This window comes from Lytechinus variegatus, chromosome 13 (genome assembly GCF_018143015.1).
Source record: "Lytechinus variegatus isolate NC3 chromosome 13, Lvar_3.0, whole genome shotgun sequence".
Classification (NCBI taxonomy): domain Eukaryota; kingdom Metazoa; phylum Echinodermata; class Echinoidea; order Temnopleuroida; family Toxopneustidae; genus Lytechinus; species Lytechinus variegatus.
This window is the reverse complement of record NC_054752.1, coordinates 8,034,361-8,053,325: the sequence shown is the minus strand read 5'-3', so window position 1 is coordinate 8,053,325 and position 18,965 is coordinate 8,034,361. Positions and strand designations below refer to the sequence as shown.

Here is an 18,965-nt window from a genome sequence, read left to right as displayed (position 1 = left end):
ACCCCGACCCACTCTCCCCACAGACTATGAGGTAAGGGGCACCGTTGCCCCCACCCAAAAAAAAAATTACAACCGATTGAAAAAAATATATATATACAAACCATGAAATATTTTATGACTTGACTATATATATTCTTGTTGCCACACTGCAAAGACACCGATGTTCATTTGCCACTCTCGACCCAGGTGTAGTAAATGGGTACCCGGTAGGAAGGAATTCCTTGAATGCTCATGCGCCCGATCAGGGGTAATAGTATGCAGCGCTTAGAAACATTTGTATTAAGCGCTATATAAATATTGCATATTATTATTATTATCATTATTCATTTAACACCAGTCCGATGTCTATCGGAAAACACCGGAGCGGTGTTGAAATAACACCAGCTCGGCTTTTATCTAGGTTAACAACAGATAGGCATTTAAACAGCACTAATCAGTGTTAAACCAATATCGGTTTGATCGGTGTTTCAACACTTTCCTGGTGCTTTCCGATATAGATACTGTTCTGGTGTTAATGACTTTGTCAGCTATTTGTGTATGTTTTGCTAAACTGTTCAAAGGGTTCTAAGGTGATAAAAGTTTTTCACATGCAAGGCTCAGTATATTCAAGCTAGATGAATCTAAAATGGGACACGTCCGAGAAAGGGGGGGGGGGACATTACGATTGTTGTGAAAGATTTAGTTCTATATAGGGGCAAACACGTTAAGCTCAATATAGGTGACGTCATTTTTTATGAATTACATAATTGGAGTTTAACCACCCAGAACCCTCTCGAATTTTCTTTCTCCCTTTTTCTTCAATTCCTCCTTATTTCTATTATGAATTTTCTCTGGCTTTCGAGTCTACTTGAAAAATCAGAGGGGCCGCGCCCCAGCTGCTCCTTGGGCCACCGCCATTATATATTCAAAATACACTGATTAGAAAGACCTTATATTTGTCTATTTGTCATATTGTGTTTACTTGACCCCGATTCGACCTCCTCCTGGAAATAAAAATATTAAATAAATAAAAAAATGAGTAGACAGCGGCGAGTAGGACTATACGTCTGCAGTCTATAAATTACCGTACATGTACATCCAAAGTGTAGTATATTGACCGAAGGTTAATTGCTACGGAAATACTGCAATCTCTCAGTTTGAAAAGATTCATATTGCCATGATAATATGATATATATTGCCTCAATAGTAATAATATATACAATATCAAGTTCTAACGTCAGGTTTTTTTTTGTTTTTTCCACAAAGGGGCGGATGGGGGTATTATTAAAGATGGGGCAAACAAAAGATATTCTTTGGATCTAGATTAGGGTTATGGCTCAGCTTAAAATAAAACAAATCAGGTGATAAATTAAACCGAGTCTGTGATTGGCATAATACTTTAAAATTTGATCATTCATTGCCCTCTCCCCCTCCCTCACCAACCATATAACTTTTGAGCCAACCTTCAAGCTCCTTAAAAATTTGTATCGTATGGAGTACACGATGTTGTCTGCATCTGTACGTTACACACAAAGTTTGAAGTTTCACTCACAGTAATTAGGTGATACTACATTTTTTAAATATGAAACAATGAAAAGCAAGAAAAGGGGTTTTCGCTCCCAATTTTAAGGGGATTCGTATCAAATCTGTTTTTTTAGCATACATCTATTCCTCACGGTGTAAAATCTTGAGGTGCTTCTCACCCAGCACCCCCGGGGGCTTCCCAGCTGACTATGGACTTCGGATTGGACTTTGGTCTCCGCTGAAAGTAAAGAAAACACAACATTAAAGTTAAGCTGATCCTCTGACACTGACGTATATACAATAATATCCATGAGTAAAGAGTGGATGACAAAATGGGAGAATTCGAAGGCAAAGTGGTGTTAATAACTGGTAAGTATTATATACCCGATTGGTTTTATGTCCGAAAGGCCGGAAAGGTTGTTAGTCCGGACACGACGAAAATTTCAGGAACTTTTGATCAATATTTCTTTAATCGATTGAAAGTAATATCAGACAGTGTGCCGATTACAAAGCCTGAATATTAACATATATTTTTTTACTGTTTAATACATGACTCTTAGATAATATACAGAGCAAAAGATGATGCTTTATGTCCGGGTATTGGACACCATCCCCCGACTCCCCCTTTTTCTCGGACACAATTTAAGCTTTACCGTGAAGACCAAATCATTTAGCGGTGAAATTAAGTTGCTGCTGAATCCAGACCTAGGATGGATAATAATTATGCGATGATCAATTCATGGCAGTGGTTCCACGGCGGAGCCTAGACGCCTGACGAAAATACATATTTAAAAAAAAGATCGCAGCGCTAACTGATATTGAATTAGATCTAGTGATATATTAAACAAAAATATGAAAAATTAAGAATGAATTAAAATCTAATATCTGACCAAACAAACGAACGTATTCATTGATTTACTAAGTATTTTTTTAATCTTACCTTATTTTTAAAAAATTACATAAACAAAACTGGCTGTTTTCACTAATCAAGAGTTTGTATTTTGTGAATTTTTATATATTCTTCACAGGGGCCAGCTCAGGGATTGGAGCTGAGACTGCCCTTGAATTTGCTTCGTCGGGAGCCAGTCTCGTGTTAGTGGGTCGAGATGAAGAAAGGCTCGAGAAATATGCACAGGACTGCTTGGCTAAGGGCCTTACAAAGGAAAAGGTAAAAATTAGTTTAAAGGCGGGAGGTGAGGGGGTGATTGTATATATTAGTGGAGTTCCTAAAAAAAAGAATAAATGCAATTTTACACAACTTCTTGAGCAGTTGTCCAGAATAATATTTCAGAAAAGGTTAATTTGAAACCACTTTTTGTTTTACTATGGACTTGGTTTGTTTTGTGTTGACGGACAAGAAAATTTGCATCAGATAACACCATTGATATGTTTGCAGTGGATAGCAAAAATTTTTGAGGTATAATTTTTGAGATCAAAAGTTGATATGAATACATTTTCTATGAGGAATATCTGAACAAATAAATCGATGAAAAAAAACATTAAAAAGACACATTTTTGTTTGATGGGGGAGTTTTCAAGTCAATTTACACCTAACCAATAACTTTATCATCAAATTTATTGAGAGCCAGGATTTACTATCCATTATACATGGTTGTACTTTGGGTTTCTTGTATATGAGGCGTTAGACTAGGGAGCCATCACAATTTTTTAATGATTTTTATGTGTAAACCTTTGGCTACCAAGCTGCAAATCTTATCCAGAAGATACACATGATTTTATCAATTATTAAAGAAAAGTGATTTCCATTAATTTGTTTCGATATCTGCTTCGAATACCTTTATAATTTCTTGCTGAGGGAAAACAGGCCATGGCTTGGAATCGAACCCACGTCCTTCAGATTGAAAGGCAGGAAATTGAAATATTAAAATATATTATTATTATTAATATGTTCCATTTTGACAGGTTCTCACTATCAAGGCTGATATGTGTGTAGAAGATGACGTGAAGAGGATCATGGAATCAACTATCACACACTTTGGGAGATTAGATGTCTTGGTGAGGCTATATTCTCAAATACTTAAGAACAAATTTATTGCTTTACATTCCGTTGTCAAACATGCATTTGTCACTTTCCGTTATGCTTTATTTGTTCACGCAAAAGTGAGATGCTACTCTGAATTATAGTTGTTCGAGTTTTAGGATTTTTTAAAAAATCAGTCATGACAGCTTGCTTGAAGGTAAATGGCAAGTTTCGTCAAGCCCGTATGCATGGGCGGAAATCCCAGGGGGGACAGGGGGACATGTCCCCCCTACTCAAAATAGTAGGGGGGACACAATATCAAATGTCCCCCATACCTTTTTGGGTCTTTGGTGATGCTAAGAAATATATCACTCAAAATGGGAATAAAACGCGCGTTTTCGGACGAGATTACCTTTTTTTTTTGCTTGTCAAATATATTTTCGTCGAAATAACCTTAAGTTTTAGGTAATAGCCTTTTTTTTTTGCTTGTCAAATTTTCCAGACCCTTGTCCCCCCCCCCCTACCTTTTGTGAGAGATTTCCGCCCCTGCCCGTATGACTGCATGGTAAGACTCAATACCAACTACGCTAGGAATTTAATAGTGTGCATTTCCTTTCGTCTTTGCTTTAATCCTTTTTCCTAATCATTGGACCCGTTTGATAAACTTATTACAATTTAACACAACAGTTATAAGAGCTAATAAAATCATTCGATTTGATCGGTTGATGACAAACTTGTTATAGAAATTGTGCAATTTTTATTGTAAGAAATCTTTCTTAAACGGATACCCTGGTCCTTTTTTTTTATTAAGGTCAATAATGCAGGAGCTTGCGTGTTATCATCCCTATCCAGTGAGAATCTGATGGAGACTTATGATCACATGATCAAACTCAACGTCAGGTCCGTTCTCCAGATTACCAACCTAGCAGCTCCTCACTTGATCGAGTCTAAAGGTATGTCTCTTCTTAAATTGATTGGAACTTAACTGTAATTACAGGTATGTCTTCTTCATTTATATAATTATTTTTTTAATCGAATTAATTATTTGTTATTCATTAATTTATTTGTTCATTCATTAATCTGTCTAATGAGATTATGGAATATATTCAACTTGGTGATAATTCATTGATGCGCAAGACAAACTTGGATGTTGTATCTCCGTATATTTTACAGACGCTTCTGACGAAGTCTTAATAAAAAGACGAAAGCTAAAGCTAATAATGGTGTCCTGCATGCGTCATCTGTTGAGTTGGCCTCGCCTCATCTCATTATGTTTCATATTCACAACTCAACAGCGTTTGGTAGAAGTAAACTTATCATCATACGATATATAGATATATAAATGTGAGAAATTATCCATGTCCAACAGCTGTGGCAACTCTTTTATTCAAATAATGTGTGAAAGAAATGGATGAAGAGAACAATGGTAGGCGGAGCTTAAATCAAGGTTCCCCAGAACTATCTATACCATTTTGGAAAAATTGGTGATGCCGAAAAAATGTCTCTGCCGGGAATCGAACCCAAATTGAATATATATATATATATATATATATTCATGCCACAAACAGTTTGTTTTTAATGTAAATTTTTGTCTTGTTATTTAAAAATGTATTATGCGAATTATGAATGCAGAAGAAAACAATAAAATAAAATCAATATCATGGTAAACTTTTTGTAAACTTTACATCTTTTCCTTTTAAATTTTGATTCAGGGTGTGTAGTGAATGTTTCCAGTATCTGTGGAAAGCGAGTGGTAGGTATCTTTTAGTACTAAATAAGTCTAGAATTATATGTATGTGTGAATACCTCAAGTGGAAATCCTGAACATTGAAATTATTGCATGCTTTACAGAAAGTAAAGTAAATTTATATTTTTCCCTTCGTAGGTTACTGTTTAAATTTCAGCTACCGATTCAAGCTACAAAAATTATTGGAAGCTTAGTTCTTGTAGTATAGTCATAATTATCGAGACTGTAAAAGCGACTGAATATCATAAAGCTATCAGGTGATTCCTGTCTTGGCCTATATATCACATTCACAATTCTCTCTCCTTTTTCTTTTTTTTCCTTGTCGATTTTTTTGGGGGGCGGGCACTAATAATAACAGTTAACACCTTTAAGCGTTTATCACGCATTGCACCCGTGTCTTTGTGAACTCCAAAGCAAAAAAAAAACAGAAAACAAAATATTGCTGAGTTTACTTTGATTCTTCGATTTTTTTTAATTTTTGAGGTTTTTCGAATAAGTAAATCAGAATGTTTCTAATGTATTATTGTTTTAAGTGAATTTCAAAAGTTTTTCATTGAAACCGGAGCAGCATGAGCAATTGAACATTTGACGTATTTATTCATTTATTTATTTATTCATTTATTTATTTATTCATTTATTTATTTATTCATTTATTTATTCATTCATTCATTTATTTATTTATTTTAGATTCCAACTTTTAGTTCTCAATTTTTCAGATGTAGGTAGGGGAAAACGTTCTGGATGTGTGCAGTCTCGAATATGTATTGTGAAGAGGGATAAAATGAGGATTAAGTCCGCAATTGTTTATTCCACCATGCAAACCTTCAAACACCATCTGATTGAAGATTTTTATACTACTTTATCATGTTTATTTTCAGGTGCCCGGTATGTTGGCTTACAACATTTCAAAAGCTGCTATTGACCAGTTTACAAGATGTACTGCCTTAGGTATGTCATTTGTATTAACAATGAAACCATATCTGGGGCCCGTTTCATAAAGAGTTACAATTGTTGTAACTTTGCCATCATGACAACCACCAGGGTAACCTTGATTTTGATTGGCTGCAGCTGAGCCCTGTTGCCATGGTAGTTGCCATAATGGCAAAGTCACAATAGTTGTAACTCTTTATGAAACGGGCCCCTGTATATACTATAAACAATACATGACAAAATGGAATAGTCGTCCTTATACAACTCTTCGGAAATATATCCATCAACTTTTTCATTCTTTATCAAATTTCTTTGAAATTTCACCATTCCTTTTCATTTGGCATTTTTCTTTTACCACACATAGTTATTATGGATTCTCCTATTTTGTAGATCCAATACCATTGACCACCACTGAATTTCTTACTAAAGGTTTTTTTTTCTCCCCCCCCCCCCCGCCCCCAGATTTGGCTGCCAAAGGTGTACGAGTAAATGCAGTCAAGTAAGTATTCACGTCACTAAAGCCCCTTTCACACTTGGTGGTGCGACTGCTTACAACCGTTGCGATAGTGTGCAACATATATTGTGACCAAATGATCGCAAACGATCGCACGAACAATTGTGAAAGCCCCTTAAAGGCTCTAGCTTTCACACATTTCAATGCAAGTTATGCGGATGCATGGGGTAGTGCAAGTATTTTCCAGCACGCAACAATAGTAAAGGCAGACAAGGATTTTTGTTTTTGTCCTCCCTTCTTGGCGCATGCTACTTATACAGACTATTTGCGTGTTTTGTGTTACGGGCAACATAGGACATACGGACCGTCTGCGAGGCACCTGCGTTGTAACTGCGTGTTACCTGCGAGATGCGAAGCTAGGATGAACGCAGCCAATCCTCAAGCAACCAGCAACGGGCAGTAACGCATCCTCAACAATTTATTCGCTCGGCACACCCGCAAAAATTACCAGTTATACATATGCAGTACATGTATAATAAGACCGCTACTGAAGTCTTCGCGAGATTGCGTAATTTGCCATTTCGACAAGTCGAATTGGGAGTGACATCATTGTCCATTATTTGATTTTTTTTTAAGTTGTGCTTATTGTATCCGACCATATTGTGTATCTTTTTCTGAAAGTGGTGGACATATAGATTTCGACCGACTATACAGTCGACAAATAATCTATTCATTATTTGCAGCCCTGGTGCTATCATGACTCCCCTTCAGACAGTTTTTGGAATGTCAGCTGAGGACAACCATGAGGTAAGATTTGAACTTGATAGTTAATGTACCAAATCAGTTTTTTTCTATTTTCGGCTCATGTGTGCACTGCAGGTAATCGGGGCCCGTTTCATAAACATGATAAAGGACTTGCAACTGTTGTACCTTTACCATAGTGACAACTACCATGGTAACAGGACTCAGTAGTCAATCATAATCGGGGTTACCATGGTAGTTGCCGCAATTGCAAAGTTACAATAGTTGGAAGTCCTTTATGAAACGGGCCTCTGGATTCCGCATTACAGAGTTGCGACTGATCCAAAAGCCAAAGAGGTTCAAAGCCACATCTTTAGGCAAGAATACTGCATGTGTATATAGTAATTATATAAACAATGGGGAATGTAAAGCAGGATCTGGCCCCCGTCTTACAAAGTGTTGCGATTGATTCGATCAACAGCTACTGGCCAGAAACGTCAACATCTAACATATTTGTTTGTTTGTTTAAAATGTTATCTGATAAATGAGATCAATATTCATACATTCTCGTTTTCTTAAAAGTCAGTGTGATTCGTTGTGTTTACTAAGGACATTGTTCAAATTTCTGGGAAAAATATCGTGGCAATGATAGATATCCATAAAATTGAGATCAATTGGATCAATCGTAACCCTTTGTAAGACGGGGCCCTGATGAAATATCGGGGTCACACTGTCAAGGGGCACAAAGGATCACAACTCGCCATAACTTTATTGATGCAGTAGTTTAATCATAATTTAATCAGATCAATTAATTCTTTGCAAATCAAATGAGATTATGAATACAAGTGAAGTGTGTGATATACATATTTGAATGTAAATATACAATTTGACGGCGATAATGTTTTGTTTTAGTTGTTATTTATTGAATTAATTCAATACGTCAATATAATATCACATTTTTTCTTTTCGAGTAACATATAATACAACTGAAATATACATAGTTGTTTCATCATTCACTTGACTTGATAAAAAAAGTAACCGTAAGAACATACACATAAGTAAATATCATTGATTACAATATTTTACATGCATCGAATTCATTTGTAATATGAAACTCATATACTACCTTGTACAGAATGAAATGAATTAAGTAGAAATATATTAACCCTAAGGACAAGAAACCCCACACCAAACACATAAATTTCCAAACAGCTTCAATAAAACAAACACCCAAACATAAAAACCAACCTATAAAAGAAAAAAAAAGAATAACAAAACAAAACTACAAAAATTAGAATAAAAAAATGACAATGATAAGAATAATCATAATAATGATAACAATACTATTGATAATAATACTAAAAGTAATAATAGTATTGATAATAACAAATAATAATAGTAATAATAAAAATAATAATGGTAATGGTAATAATAATAATGATAATGGTAATAATAATTATAATAATGATAATAATTATGATTATAATTATGATAATGATAATAATAATAATAATAAAAATGATAATAATAATAATGATAATAATATTGATAATAATAATGATAATGATAATAATAATCATGATGATGACAACGATCATGATCGGCTGAGCAAAGGATTATCCTTTTGTTCATAATGGGGGACATCTATCGTTTCGTCCCCCCCCCCATACCGCTCCACCGCCCATGACAACGATGATTATCAAATCATCATAATCATATGAACACATTCATGTATTATACTGTGTTATGTTATACTATACTTTTCAATGTTCATTTTTCAGCGAGCCCGTAAAGTTCACCCAATGGGTCGAGCGGGAGAAGTGAACGAAGTGGCACCCGCAATCAAGTTCCTCGCTTCCAACGCAGCATCCTTCATCACTGGAGAAACCCTGTCCATAGATGGCGGCAGACACGTTTCATGCGCTCGATAATAATTTAAAACAATAATAATAATAAAAACATATTATTTTAAACAGCAATAATAATGAAACTCTTCAAATATGAAAACATTCTTTAATACTGAATTGTTCAGAAAGCTGGACCAAAAAATAAAAGACGTAATAATTACTTGTTACTAAAGGCCAGTCTCGGCTCAAACTGGCATATAAATTGAATTTCTCATCTGAGAACTTGCTTAGAATTCAAAAGATATTTTCAGTAATTAGAGAAGAGTGGATAAAAAGTGATTTTATGTAGAAGATACCAAGAAATGAAATTGAATAGATGATATTTGGAAGTGTCCAGAATGTGTGATGTAATGCCCAAACGAATAAATGCTCATTTCATTGAGAAAAATCATGATTGCTGATGTATTTCATGATATAGATGAGCACTCCGAATATGATCTGGCTTGGGGGAGTATTTTTTTTAGACTGACCTGTGCAATGCTCATGGCCCGAGAAAGCGGGGTGCTGCTTGTATTATTCTCCATTGGCATCACCCCTAGAATTCTATTAGGTGTGAGAAATTGATAAATGTAACACAAAAATGCCCCCCCCCCCGTTTTTTTTTCTTGTCAAATTTACATCAGCACCCCCAGTTAAAATATCGTTGCCAGGGCTCTGCCCAACCCCCGTGTATTTTCCCCTGATCTCTAATCCTATATAAGGAGGGCACAACCTTGCCATAGGCACCATCAGCTCATGATAGATTCGGCATGAGTTCAAGAACCAGTAGATAAAGTAAATGGATATTTCTTTATTCGAATCAAATTATTCACAGAATGTTCTAGATGGGATGTACTTCATTTTAAAGTTTATATTTACCTGGCCAATTTAAATGTATATCTAAATACTAATTTACTACACCTTCTTTAAGTTGTCCTGTAATTACATTTCTAATCACACTATATTTGATTGTTCTTATACATATCAATTTTAATATGCTTTTTCTAAATGAATTATTATTTGTATTAATATAATAATCTATGTATATGTTTTTATTCTTGGTGTGTTAACAAACAAGTCCAGGTCGGGGAGGAAAGCCTGTGGGCTACAGTAATTTATTTAACTTTTTCCTTTTCCAGGCAACCTGGACTTGTTCTGTAAACATTCCTTTTCACTGTCTTTGTAATTGTATATTCTCTTGTAAATTGATTGTAAAATGCATGTTTTTGTTGAAATTCCGAATAAAACAATAAGAATAATGATAATAAATTTATAGTCCAGGGGCCTATTGAAGAAAGAGTTACTTGAAAAAAATTAAACAAATAATTCGCAAGTCACTAACCGTGCCTCCCATTGGTTTAAACTCAATTTTTTTATAAGTTACGCTTGATTGTAAATCTTTCTGGCCCCAGATACCGAAGGGGTCACGTGCCTCGATATTTCAACCAATTAGGAGCCAGTGTGAGGTTAGGGCCGCGCCCATGTCGTCTTCTCCGTGTTTCTCACTATTTTTAATTCACTTTAACAATCTTTCCATTTTCACGATTTTTGTGGACCGAAAATATAAAAAGAAAATACAAGAGTGAAGCCGTGATTGGACTGCGTATATTCAACGCAATAAAAAAAAGGGATAAAGAAGGCTCATAGCTCTGTGATTAATTAATCATATCGCATGAAATGCAAGCCAGTTGTATGAAAAAAATGCTAAACATGCTATGATTATAATATATATATAGCCTATATATATATATATTAACAGTAGGATTTAGTAATTTTCACATTACATGTATACTCAATGAAAGTGCAAGTAACATTTTGCATGGGATACGATGTGTTCGTTCTATTTAAACAACAGCGGTGCAGTTTTAGCATTACGGTTTTTAAAAAGAGCACACAAACAAATAATTCTTGTTGTGGTCGTATGCTGATTGTAATATTGACAACACTCCAAATCTGAAGAACAGAAAGTGATTGTAAACAAATCATTGTGGTTTTTAAAAAGAGCACACAAACAAATAATTCTTGTTGTGGCCGTATGCTCCTTGTAATACTGACAACACTCCAAATCTGGAGAACAGACAGTGAGTGTAAACAAGCAGGCGCGTACGCAGGATTTTTGAAAGGGGGGGGGGTTTCGAGCTGATTTTTTTTTAAATCTCCCGCCCAGTCTCTAAAAAGTAACGAGCGGGGGGGAGGTGGTGATTTTTTTTTCTTTTTTTTTCAGCGCTGCAAATAAGACAATAACATTTAAGTGGGGATGGGGTATGTAACAGTGCGGTCATGACCCGCGAGCGAGCAGAAATGTTCTCGTTTTTGCGTTGAAAACATAACCTTTTTTGTCAATAGTTTGTTGGTATCATAGTCGATGCTACATGTCCTTCGGATCGTAGCACTCATGATATGGCCTTGATCAGAACACTAGAAACTTGAGAAATGTCATGAATAATTACGATCGAGCGGAGCGAGCGAGCCGAAATGTTTGCGTTTTTCCGTCAAAACATACGATTCTTCTCAATAGCTTGTAGGTAATGATTACATATTAGTTGATGATACATGTCCTTCTGCTCGTAAGTCTCATGATATGGCCTTGATCAAGAGACTAGAAACTTAAGAAATTTCATAAATGATTACGAGCGAGCCGAAATTTTCGCGTTTTCCCGTCAAAACATACATTTCTTGTCAATAGTTTGTTAGTAAATCAAGTATTAGTCGATGCTACATGTCCTTCTATTCGTTACACTCATAATACGGCCTTGAACAGGAGACTAGATACTCATGGAATTTCATAAATTATTACGAGCGAGCGGAGCGAGCTAACCGACATTTTAGCGTTTTCCGTCATTTTGGTTTTCATATTGGTAAAACATATTTTGTAAGAAAACGTATGTCTTTGTCTTGGTTCACTTGTATTCATAAGTATACATCATGATAATCATGTATGGCCTTGTTAATGGCGATACCGTGATCATGTCGGCGACATGCGGAAATAAAAGATATAATAAAATGGAGCGAGCGAAGCGAGCGGAAATTTTTTCTGTGTTTTTCGTCGGAAACATGAGATTCTGTTCATTATTGCTGTCATATACATTATTGGGTATAGGGGAACTGTCCGTAACCAGACCAAGGAGTTATCAGGCGCTTGCCCGATAACTCCTTGACCAGACCGACCTCTGGGGAGACAAGAAAAAAAAAAGGGGGTTGAACCCCCTAACCCCCCCCCCCCTTGCGTACGCGCCTGTAAACAAGTCATTGTGAAAACATTCAGTTAAATCCACTGTTTAATAAATATTAACAGTACAATGCATCCAAATTCAAAAGTTCATAGCGAAGTATTATATCATTGGTGTCTCAGTTAACAATCAGAGCAAAGAGTCGTTGGAATTGTTCAATTTTCCCTAGATTGAGAATAGCGATTGAGTAATTGCAGAAGACATGGTAAAGCAAGGCACTTTTCCATCAAGTAAAGTCCAAGAAGCAATTCGGTAGTGTGCTTATCTCTTGCCACAGGCACACTTGTCTCATTTTAGAGCAATGTATTGTGACAATGTCCATGATATTTTTTTAAAAGGTTATAAAAAATTAAAGATGGCCGTCATTATTGCACATTTTTAATGGTCATCTGCAATGGAAACGTCATTAACTAGACACTTTAAGCATATCTTTTAATGGTTCGTTGGTGTGATCTATTTCATGTTAATTCCCCCCCCCCTTTCAGATCGAAATATCAAAATTTATGGGATTGCGCTCCCATGATTTATCTATATAGGAAGAGAATCCTTTATCATGATTACGGAGGAAGTTATTTTCCCGCCCTTCCTTATTTGCGATATAAAATTTACATGATCGGTGTCAAGTGTTTACAGCATTGGTAATGGTTAAACAACATTTTAAAAGAACGAGATAACCTCCGAGGCACAGGCGTAAATCCGTGACGTCATGCTGTTAAGGGGGGGGGGGTGGAACAATAGATCCCCCATCCCCAGAACAATAGGTGTGTAATTAGGAGATAGGAACAAATCAATTCATATTTCTTTTTAATATGAAGGGAATCTGTGGTTGCTATACTTTTTTCTGTTTGTTTTGTTTGCGTTATTCGTTCAACCATGGACCTAATTGCATGCACAGATGCATATGCATTGTGGATGTAGTATCTCATGCACGAGGGCTAATTGGCGCCGTCTTACAAATGGAAAGCCACCAACATTAACAACTATAATGTATGTTTATTCAAAATATTTTCTAATGATTATGCATATTCATGCATTCATTGTTTTCTTGAAAATTTACCATGCTTCTCTTTGTTTACAAAGGACATTGTGCCATAATTTCCTGTGGATAAAAATATGACACCGATGGATTTCCATAGAGTTCCGATTGATTGGATCAATCGCAAGTATTTGTAAGACGGGGCCCAGGTCCCTAATCACACTCCTCCCTTAGACGGTGAGACAAAAGATCAATCATTTTGGGGTGGGACTACATCTTTTGAAAGAGCCTTATAGCTCCTTCTGGAGTGAACCCTGCATGCTTTTTTTAAGACATATTCATCGACCATAAGGAGCTATTATAATCCACTCTCAAAAGATTTTAATCCCACTCCAAAATGACTGGTCCATTGTCTCACTCTAGTGACCAGAGTAACTCTTTTGCATTTAGAGTTTATGTAGTTAGCAGGGGCTGAAATCTCCCCCAAAAAGGTAGGGGGACAAGGAGCTGGAAAATTTGACAAGCAAGTAACAAAAAGTTTGTCACCCCAAATTTAAGGTGCCGGGTAAAAATGGCAGAGGTAAAAATGGCAAAGGTAAAAATGGCAGAGGTAAAAATGGCAGAGGTAATAATGGCAGAGGTAAAAATGGCAGAGGTAAAAATGGCAGAGGTAAAAATGGCAGAGGTAAAAATGGCAAAGGTAAAAATGGCAGAGGTAAAAATGGCAGAGGTAAAAATGGCAAAGGTAAAAATGGCAAAGGTAAAAATGGCAGAGGTAATAATGGCAGAGGCAAAAATGACAGAGGTAAAGATCATGACATGCTAGATCAGCAAGGACAAAAATAGAGCCTTTCCAGTTAATATCAGTCATAATTATTGACCTTGAATGGACTTCTATCGACAAAATAAGTATTATGAACTGATGAGATTTTTTTTTTTGGATTTTTTTTCATCACTTTAGGTCTATACTTTATATCGTTGATATTATTAAACATTTTCATGCCAAAATAATTTCCATAGTGAGTGAAAGGATTTATCTTGGCCAGTTCGTATGGTGGAACAGCACTTAATCACACATACCAAACGAATTGAAATGTAAACACCAATGTGCGCTATCATTAACATACTGAAATAGACGAGTTCGAGATTTCTTTGAACCACTTGCATAACTTTGATAACAGAAAAATAACAAAACGTTCTGTAATAAAAGTAATTTTACATATTTCAACATCATAACCGATCCGAATAAATATTGATGTGATACGTATTTTAGTTTAATGTAAATTATGTAATAATAACAACTAGTGCTCATTTTTCAGAGTAATACCTCATTGCAGTTAGTCCAAGTGGATATCAGGTTCCTTAACTAGTTTCTATGGTAACAGGTACCGCATGAATTTTGAAATGTGTAGCGAATCAGGGATTTAAATTTCTAGGTATTTCTTAGGTACCATTCTATCGACCTGTTTTAAAGGGGAAATTCACCCTGACAAATGGTTTACTGTAAAAATAGCAGAAAAAATATTTTGGTGAAGGTTTGCAGAAAACCCATCAAAGATTAAGAAAGTTAGGCTATTAGAAGCTTGAGTTTTTGATCTGTGACGTCATATACCAGTAACTACCCCGTATTTTATGCACCAAAATGTCTACTTTTCAATTTCTTAATCAGTGGTTCATGGTTGCTAAAAAAAATCTTTCAGGAGCGGATGCAAATTATTTGTATGTTAATATACTTAAGGTACAATTAAAACCATTTTCATTTTTTTTTTTTAGAAAATGACATTTCATTGATATTTTTTTATTACACCATATATGGGGAAAACTGCTCGCAGATGACGTCCCCATTAACATCTATAATTTAGTAGCTTTTTAAATCATTGATGGATTCCCTAAAACCCTCACCAATATCATTTTAATAAACTTTATGTCAGTGTGAATTTCCCCTGTAATGGATTAAGTACAATATTTGGGATCCAAAGTGTTCTTCAAATTTGAATATTAGAAGAGCGATTTGACATGAGAAGGTCGTGTATGTAAGTCCAGGAAAAAAATACCAACTCAAGTGTTATCATTTTTACCTCTGCCATTTTTACCTTTGCCATTTTTACCTCTGCCATTTTTACCTCTGCCATTTTTACCTCTGCCATTTTTACCTCTGCCATTTTTACCTCTGCCATTTTTACCTTTGCCATTTTTACCTCTATACCATTTTTACCTCTGCCATTTTTACCTCTGCCATTTTTACCTTTGCCATTTTACCTCTGCCATTTTTACCTTTGCCATTTTTACCTCTGCCATTTTTACCTCTGCCATTTTTACCTCTGCCATTTTTACACCGAGCCAAATTTAAGGTCATTTAGACGAAAATTTAGAAAATGTATTTAACAAGCAAAAAAAGGGTTATCAACCAAAAGGAAGGTCAACTCGTCCCAAAATGTTTTATTTTGATTTTGACTGATGTATTTCTTACCATCATAAAAGACCACAAATAGTAGGGGCATTTTATATTGTGTCCCCCTACTATTTTGAGTAGAGTCGTTGTAATTGTTCAATTTTCCCTAGATTGAGAATAGCGAATTGAGCAATTGCAGTAGACATGGTATAAAGCAAGGCACTTTTCCATCAAGTAAAGTCCAAGAAGCAATTCGGTAGTGTGCTTATCTCTTGCCACAGGCACACTTGTCTCATTTTAGAGCAATGTATTGTGACAATGTCCATGGTATTTTTTTAAAAGGTTATAAAAAATTAAAGATGGCCGTCATTATTGCACATTTTTAATGGTCATCTGCAATGAAAACGTCATTAACTAGACACTTTAAGTAATGTATTTTTTAATGGTTCGTTGATGTGATCTGTTTCTTGTTAATTCCCCCCCCCCCTTCAGATCGAAATATCAAAATTTATGGGATTGCGCTCCCATAATTTATATAGGAAGAGAATCCTTTATCATGATTACGGAGGAAAATGTAGATAGCTATTTTCCCGCCCTTCCTTATTTGCGATAAAAAATTTACATGATCGGTGTCAAGTGTTTACAGCATTGGTAATGGTTAAACAACATTTTAAAAGAACTATATAACCTCCGAGGCACAGGCGTAAATCCGTGACGTCATGCTGTTCATCGGGGGGGGGGGGCGGAACAATAGACCCCCCTCCCCAGAACAATAGGTGTGTACTTAGGAGATAGGAACAAATCAATTCATATTTCTTTTTAATATGAAGGGAATTTGTGGTTGCGATACCTTTTCTCTGTTTGTTTTGTTTGCGTTATTTTGTTCAACAGAGACGTACCAGGGCCCTGTCTTACAAAGAGTTACGATTCATCTGATCAATCTCCAGTATATGGAAATCCATCAATGTTACAACTTTTCTTTAGGAAATTTGGTCATTGCCTTTGAAAACAAAAAGAAGCATACTGAATTGTCAAGACAACAATAAATGTAAGAATGTACATTTCTACAAAATATTTTGACAAAGACATGTAATATTATAGATGTTGACGTTGCGGGCTTAATTTCCATAGTTGCGATTGATCGGATCAATCGCAACTTTTTGTAAGATGGGGCCCAGATCATGGATGCACTCTCTAATACATTATAGGGCTCTGTCTTTCTATAGTTGCGATTGATTGGATCAATCGCATCTCTTTGTAAGCCAGGAACATCAACATCTATTATGCATGTTTTATTCAAAATATTTTCTAATGATTATGCATATTCATGCATTCATTGTTTTCTTGAAAATTTACCATGCTTCTCTTTGTTTACAAAGGACATTGTGCCATAATTTCCTGTGGATAAAAATATGACACCGATGGATTTCCATAGAGTTACGATTGATTGTGGATCAATTGCAAGTATTTGTAAGACGGGGCCCAGGTCCCAAATCACACTCCTCCCATAGACGGTGAGACAAGGGATCAATCATTTTGGGGTGGGACTACATCTTTTGAAAGAGCCTTATAGCTCCTTCTGGAGTGAACCCTGCATGCTTTTTTTAGACATATCCATCGACCATAAGGGGCTCTTATAATCCACTCTCAAAATATTTAAATCTCACTTCAAAATGACTGGTCCATTGTCTCACTCGAGTGAACAGAGCAACTCTTTTGCATTTAGAGTGTATGTTAGCAGGGGCGGAAATCTCTCCCAAAAGGTAAGGGGGACAAGGGGCTGGAAAATTTGACAAGCAAGAAAAACAAAGGTTATCACCCCAAATTTGAGGTCATTTCGACGAAAATTTAGAAAATGTATTTAACAAGCAAAAAAAAAGGTTATCAACCAAAAGTAAGGTCAACTCGTCCTAAAATGTTTTATTTTGATTTTGACTGATGTATTTCTTACCATCATAAAAGACCACAAATAGTAGGGGGCATTTTATATTGTGTCCCCCTCAAGGTCTTTGGTCCCCCTACTATTTTGAGTAGGACACGTCCCCCTGCCCCCCCCCCCGGGATTTCCGCCCATGTATGTTAGTAAAGGTGTGCGTGAGGGTGGGTGCGTGTGTGGTTGCATGTGGTCGGAGGAGGGAGGGGTAGTAAGCACGACTGCGAGAGTGACTGGGGAGTCGGGTGGTGATTGTGTAATTTCATCAACGTTAAAATATCTCATCTATCTTTTTTTTCATGTACAATATTCGAAAAAGAAATTTGGTTTGATATTTCCAAATTGTATGCATTTTTAGTCCTCTATCAAGAAGATATGATTTGGTTAGTTTATGATTATGACTTATCCGATCTCATATTGTTTTCATGAAAATTGTAAAGATATCTATTCTATAAAGGAAAAATAAAGGAGAAATAAAGGGAAATAAAGTCATCTTTAAAAAAAGCTTCCAAGTCTATTTTTAGGCTTTTTCTTTTCTTTCTTTTTTTTAAATTGTTTATAAATATAGTGTATTTATTCATATTTAATTTGTGATAGCTCTGAAATTTGTAGCATTGCTAATAATGATATAAATATTTGTTGTCATATACAAGATCTCGATTTATACGTTTTGCTATTGTAAGCTGATTAATTTGAAGATGAGGAAATAAGAAGTGATTTAAAAAAATGAGAAATAATTTGTAAAGGCATTCAACGTACCGTCTACGCCGGCCGTCTCAAAGCCGGGCTCAAAGCATGGAGCTATATTGCTCAAAGGATGATGATGATTCCACTTGCATAGCCAAAAGGCCTATTACCATCTTGCCTTTATAGGAATATAATTCCAAACCAGTTTCAATCCAGTACTACTGGATGAACATGGTGAAAGTAATCGTTTTTTTTACTGTATTGTATTATCATCATCAAGAAAATTGCTGTAGGTGTTACACCACCTGAGTTCAAACTCAGATGCTATACTAGAAAAAGAAAGATGATTTTACGTTTCCCTTAAGACACACACCCATGGTGCACAAGTGAGAATTGAACAAATGAAAAAAATATCAAACTGGTTTATGAATCCCAGCATGCACGTGCACGGGGCAGATGAATTGCATGCGCGGATTGTAGGGGCGGTGGAGAAAATTTGAGGGGG

At 35.7% G+C, this 18,965-nt stretch overlaps 1 protein-coding gene across 1 annotated transcript; it reads left to right on the top strand.

Annotated features, from left to right (window-relative positions):
* The first annotated feature begins 1,528 nt into the window (after positions 1-1,528).
* On the top strand, positions 1,529-9,315 carry LOC121426962 (3-oxoacyl-[acyl-carrier-protein] reductase FabG-like). Its single transcript, XM_041623378.1, has 9 exons — positions 1,529-1,872; positions 2,532-2,671; positions 3,427-3,519; positions 4,296-4,437; positions 5,197-5,237; positions 6,110-6,179; positions 6,624-6,660; positions 7,359-7,422; positions 9,138-9,315. Exons 1-9 carry the CDS (start codon positions 1,836-1,838, stop codon positions 9,285-9,287), a joined length of 774 nt encoding a protein of 257 aa, XP_041479312.1. The 5' UTR covers positions 1,529-1,835; the 3' UTR covers positions 9,288-9,315.
* The last annotated feature ends 9,650 nt before the right edge of the window (positions 9,316-18,965 follow it).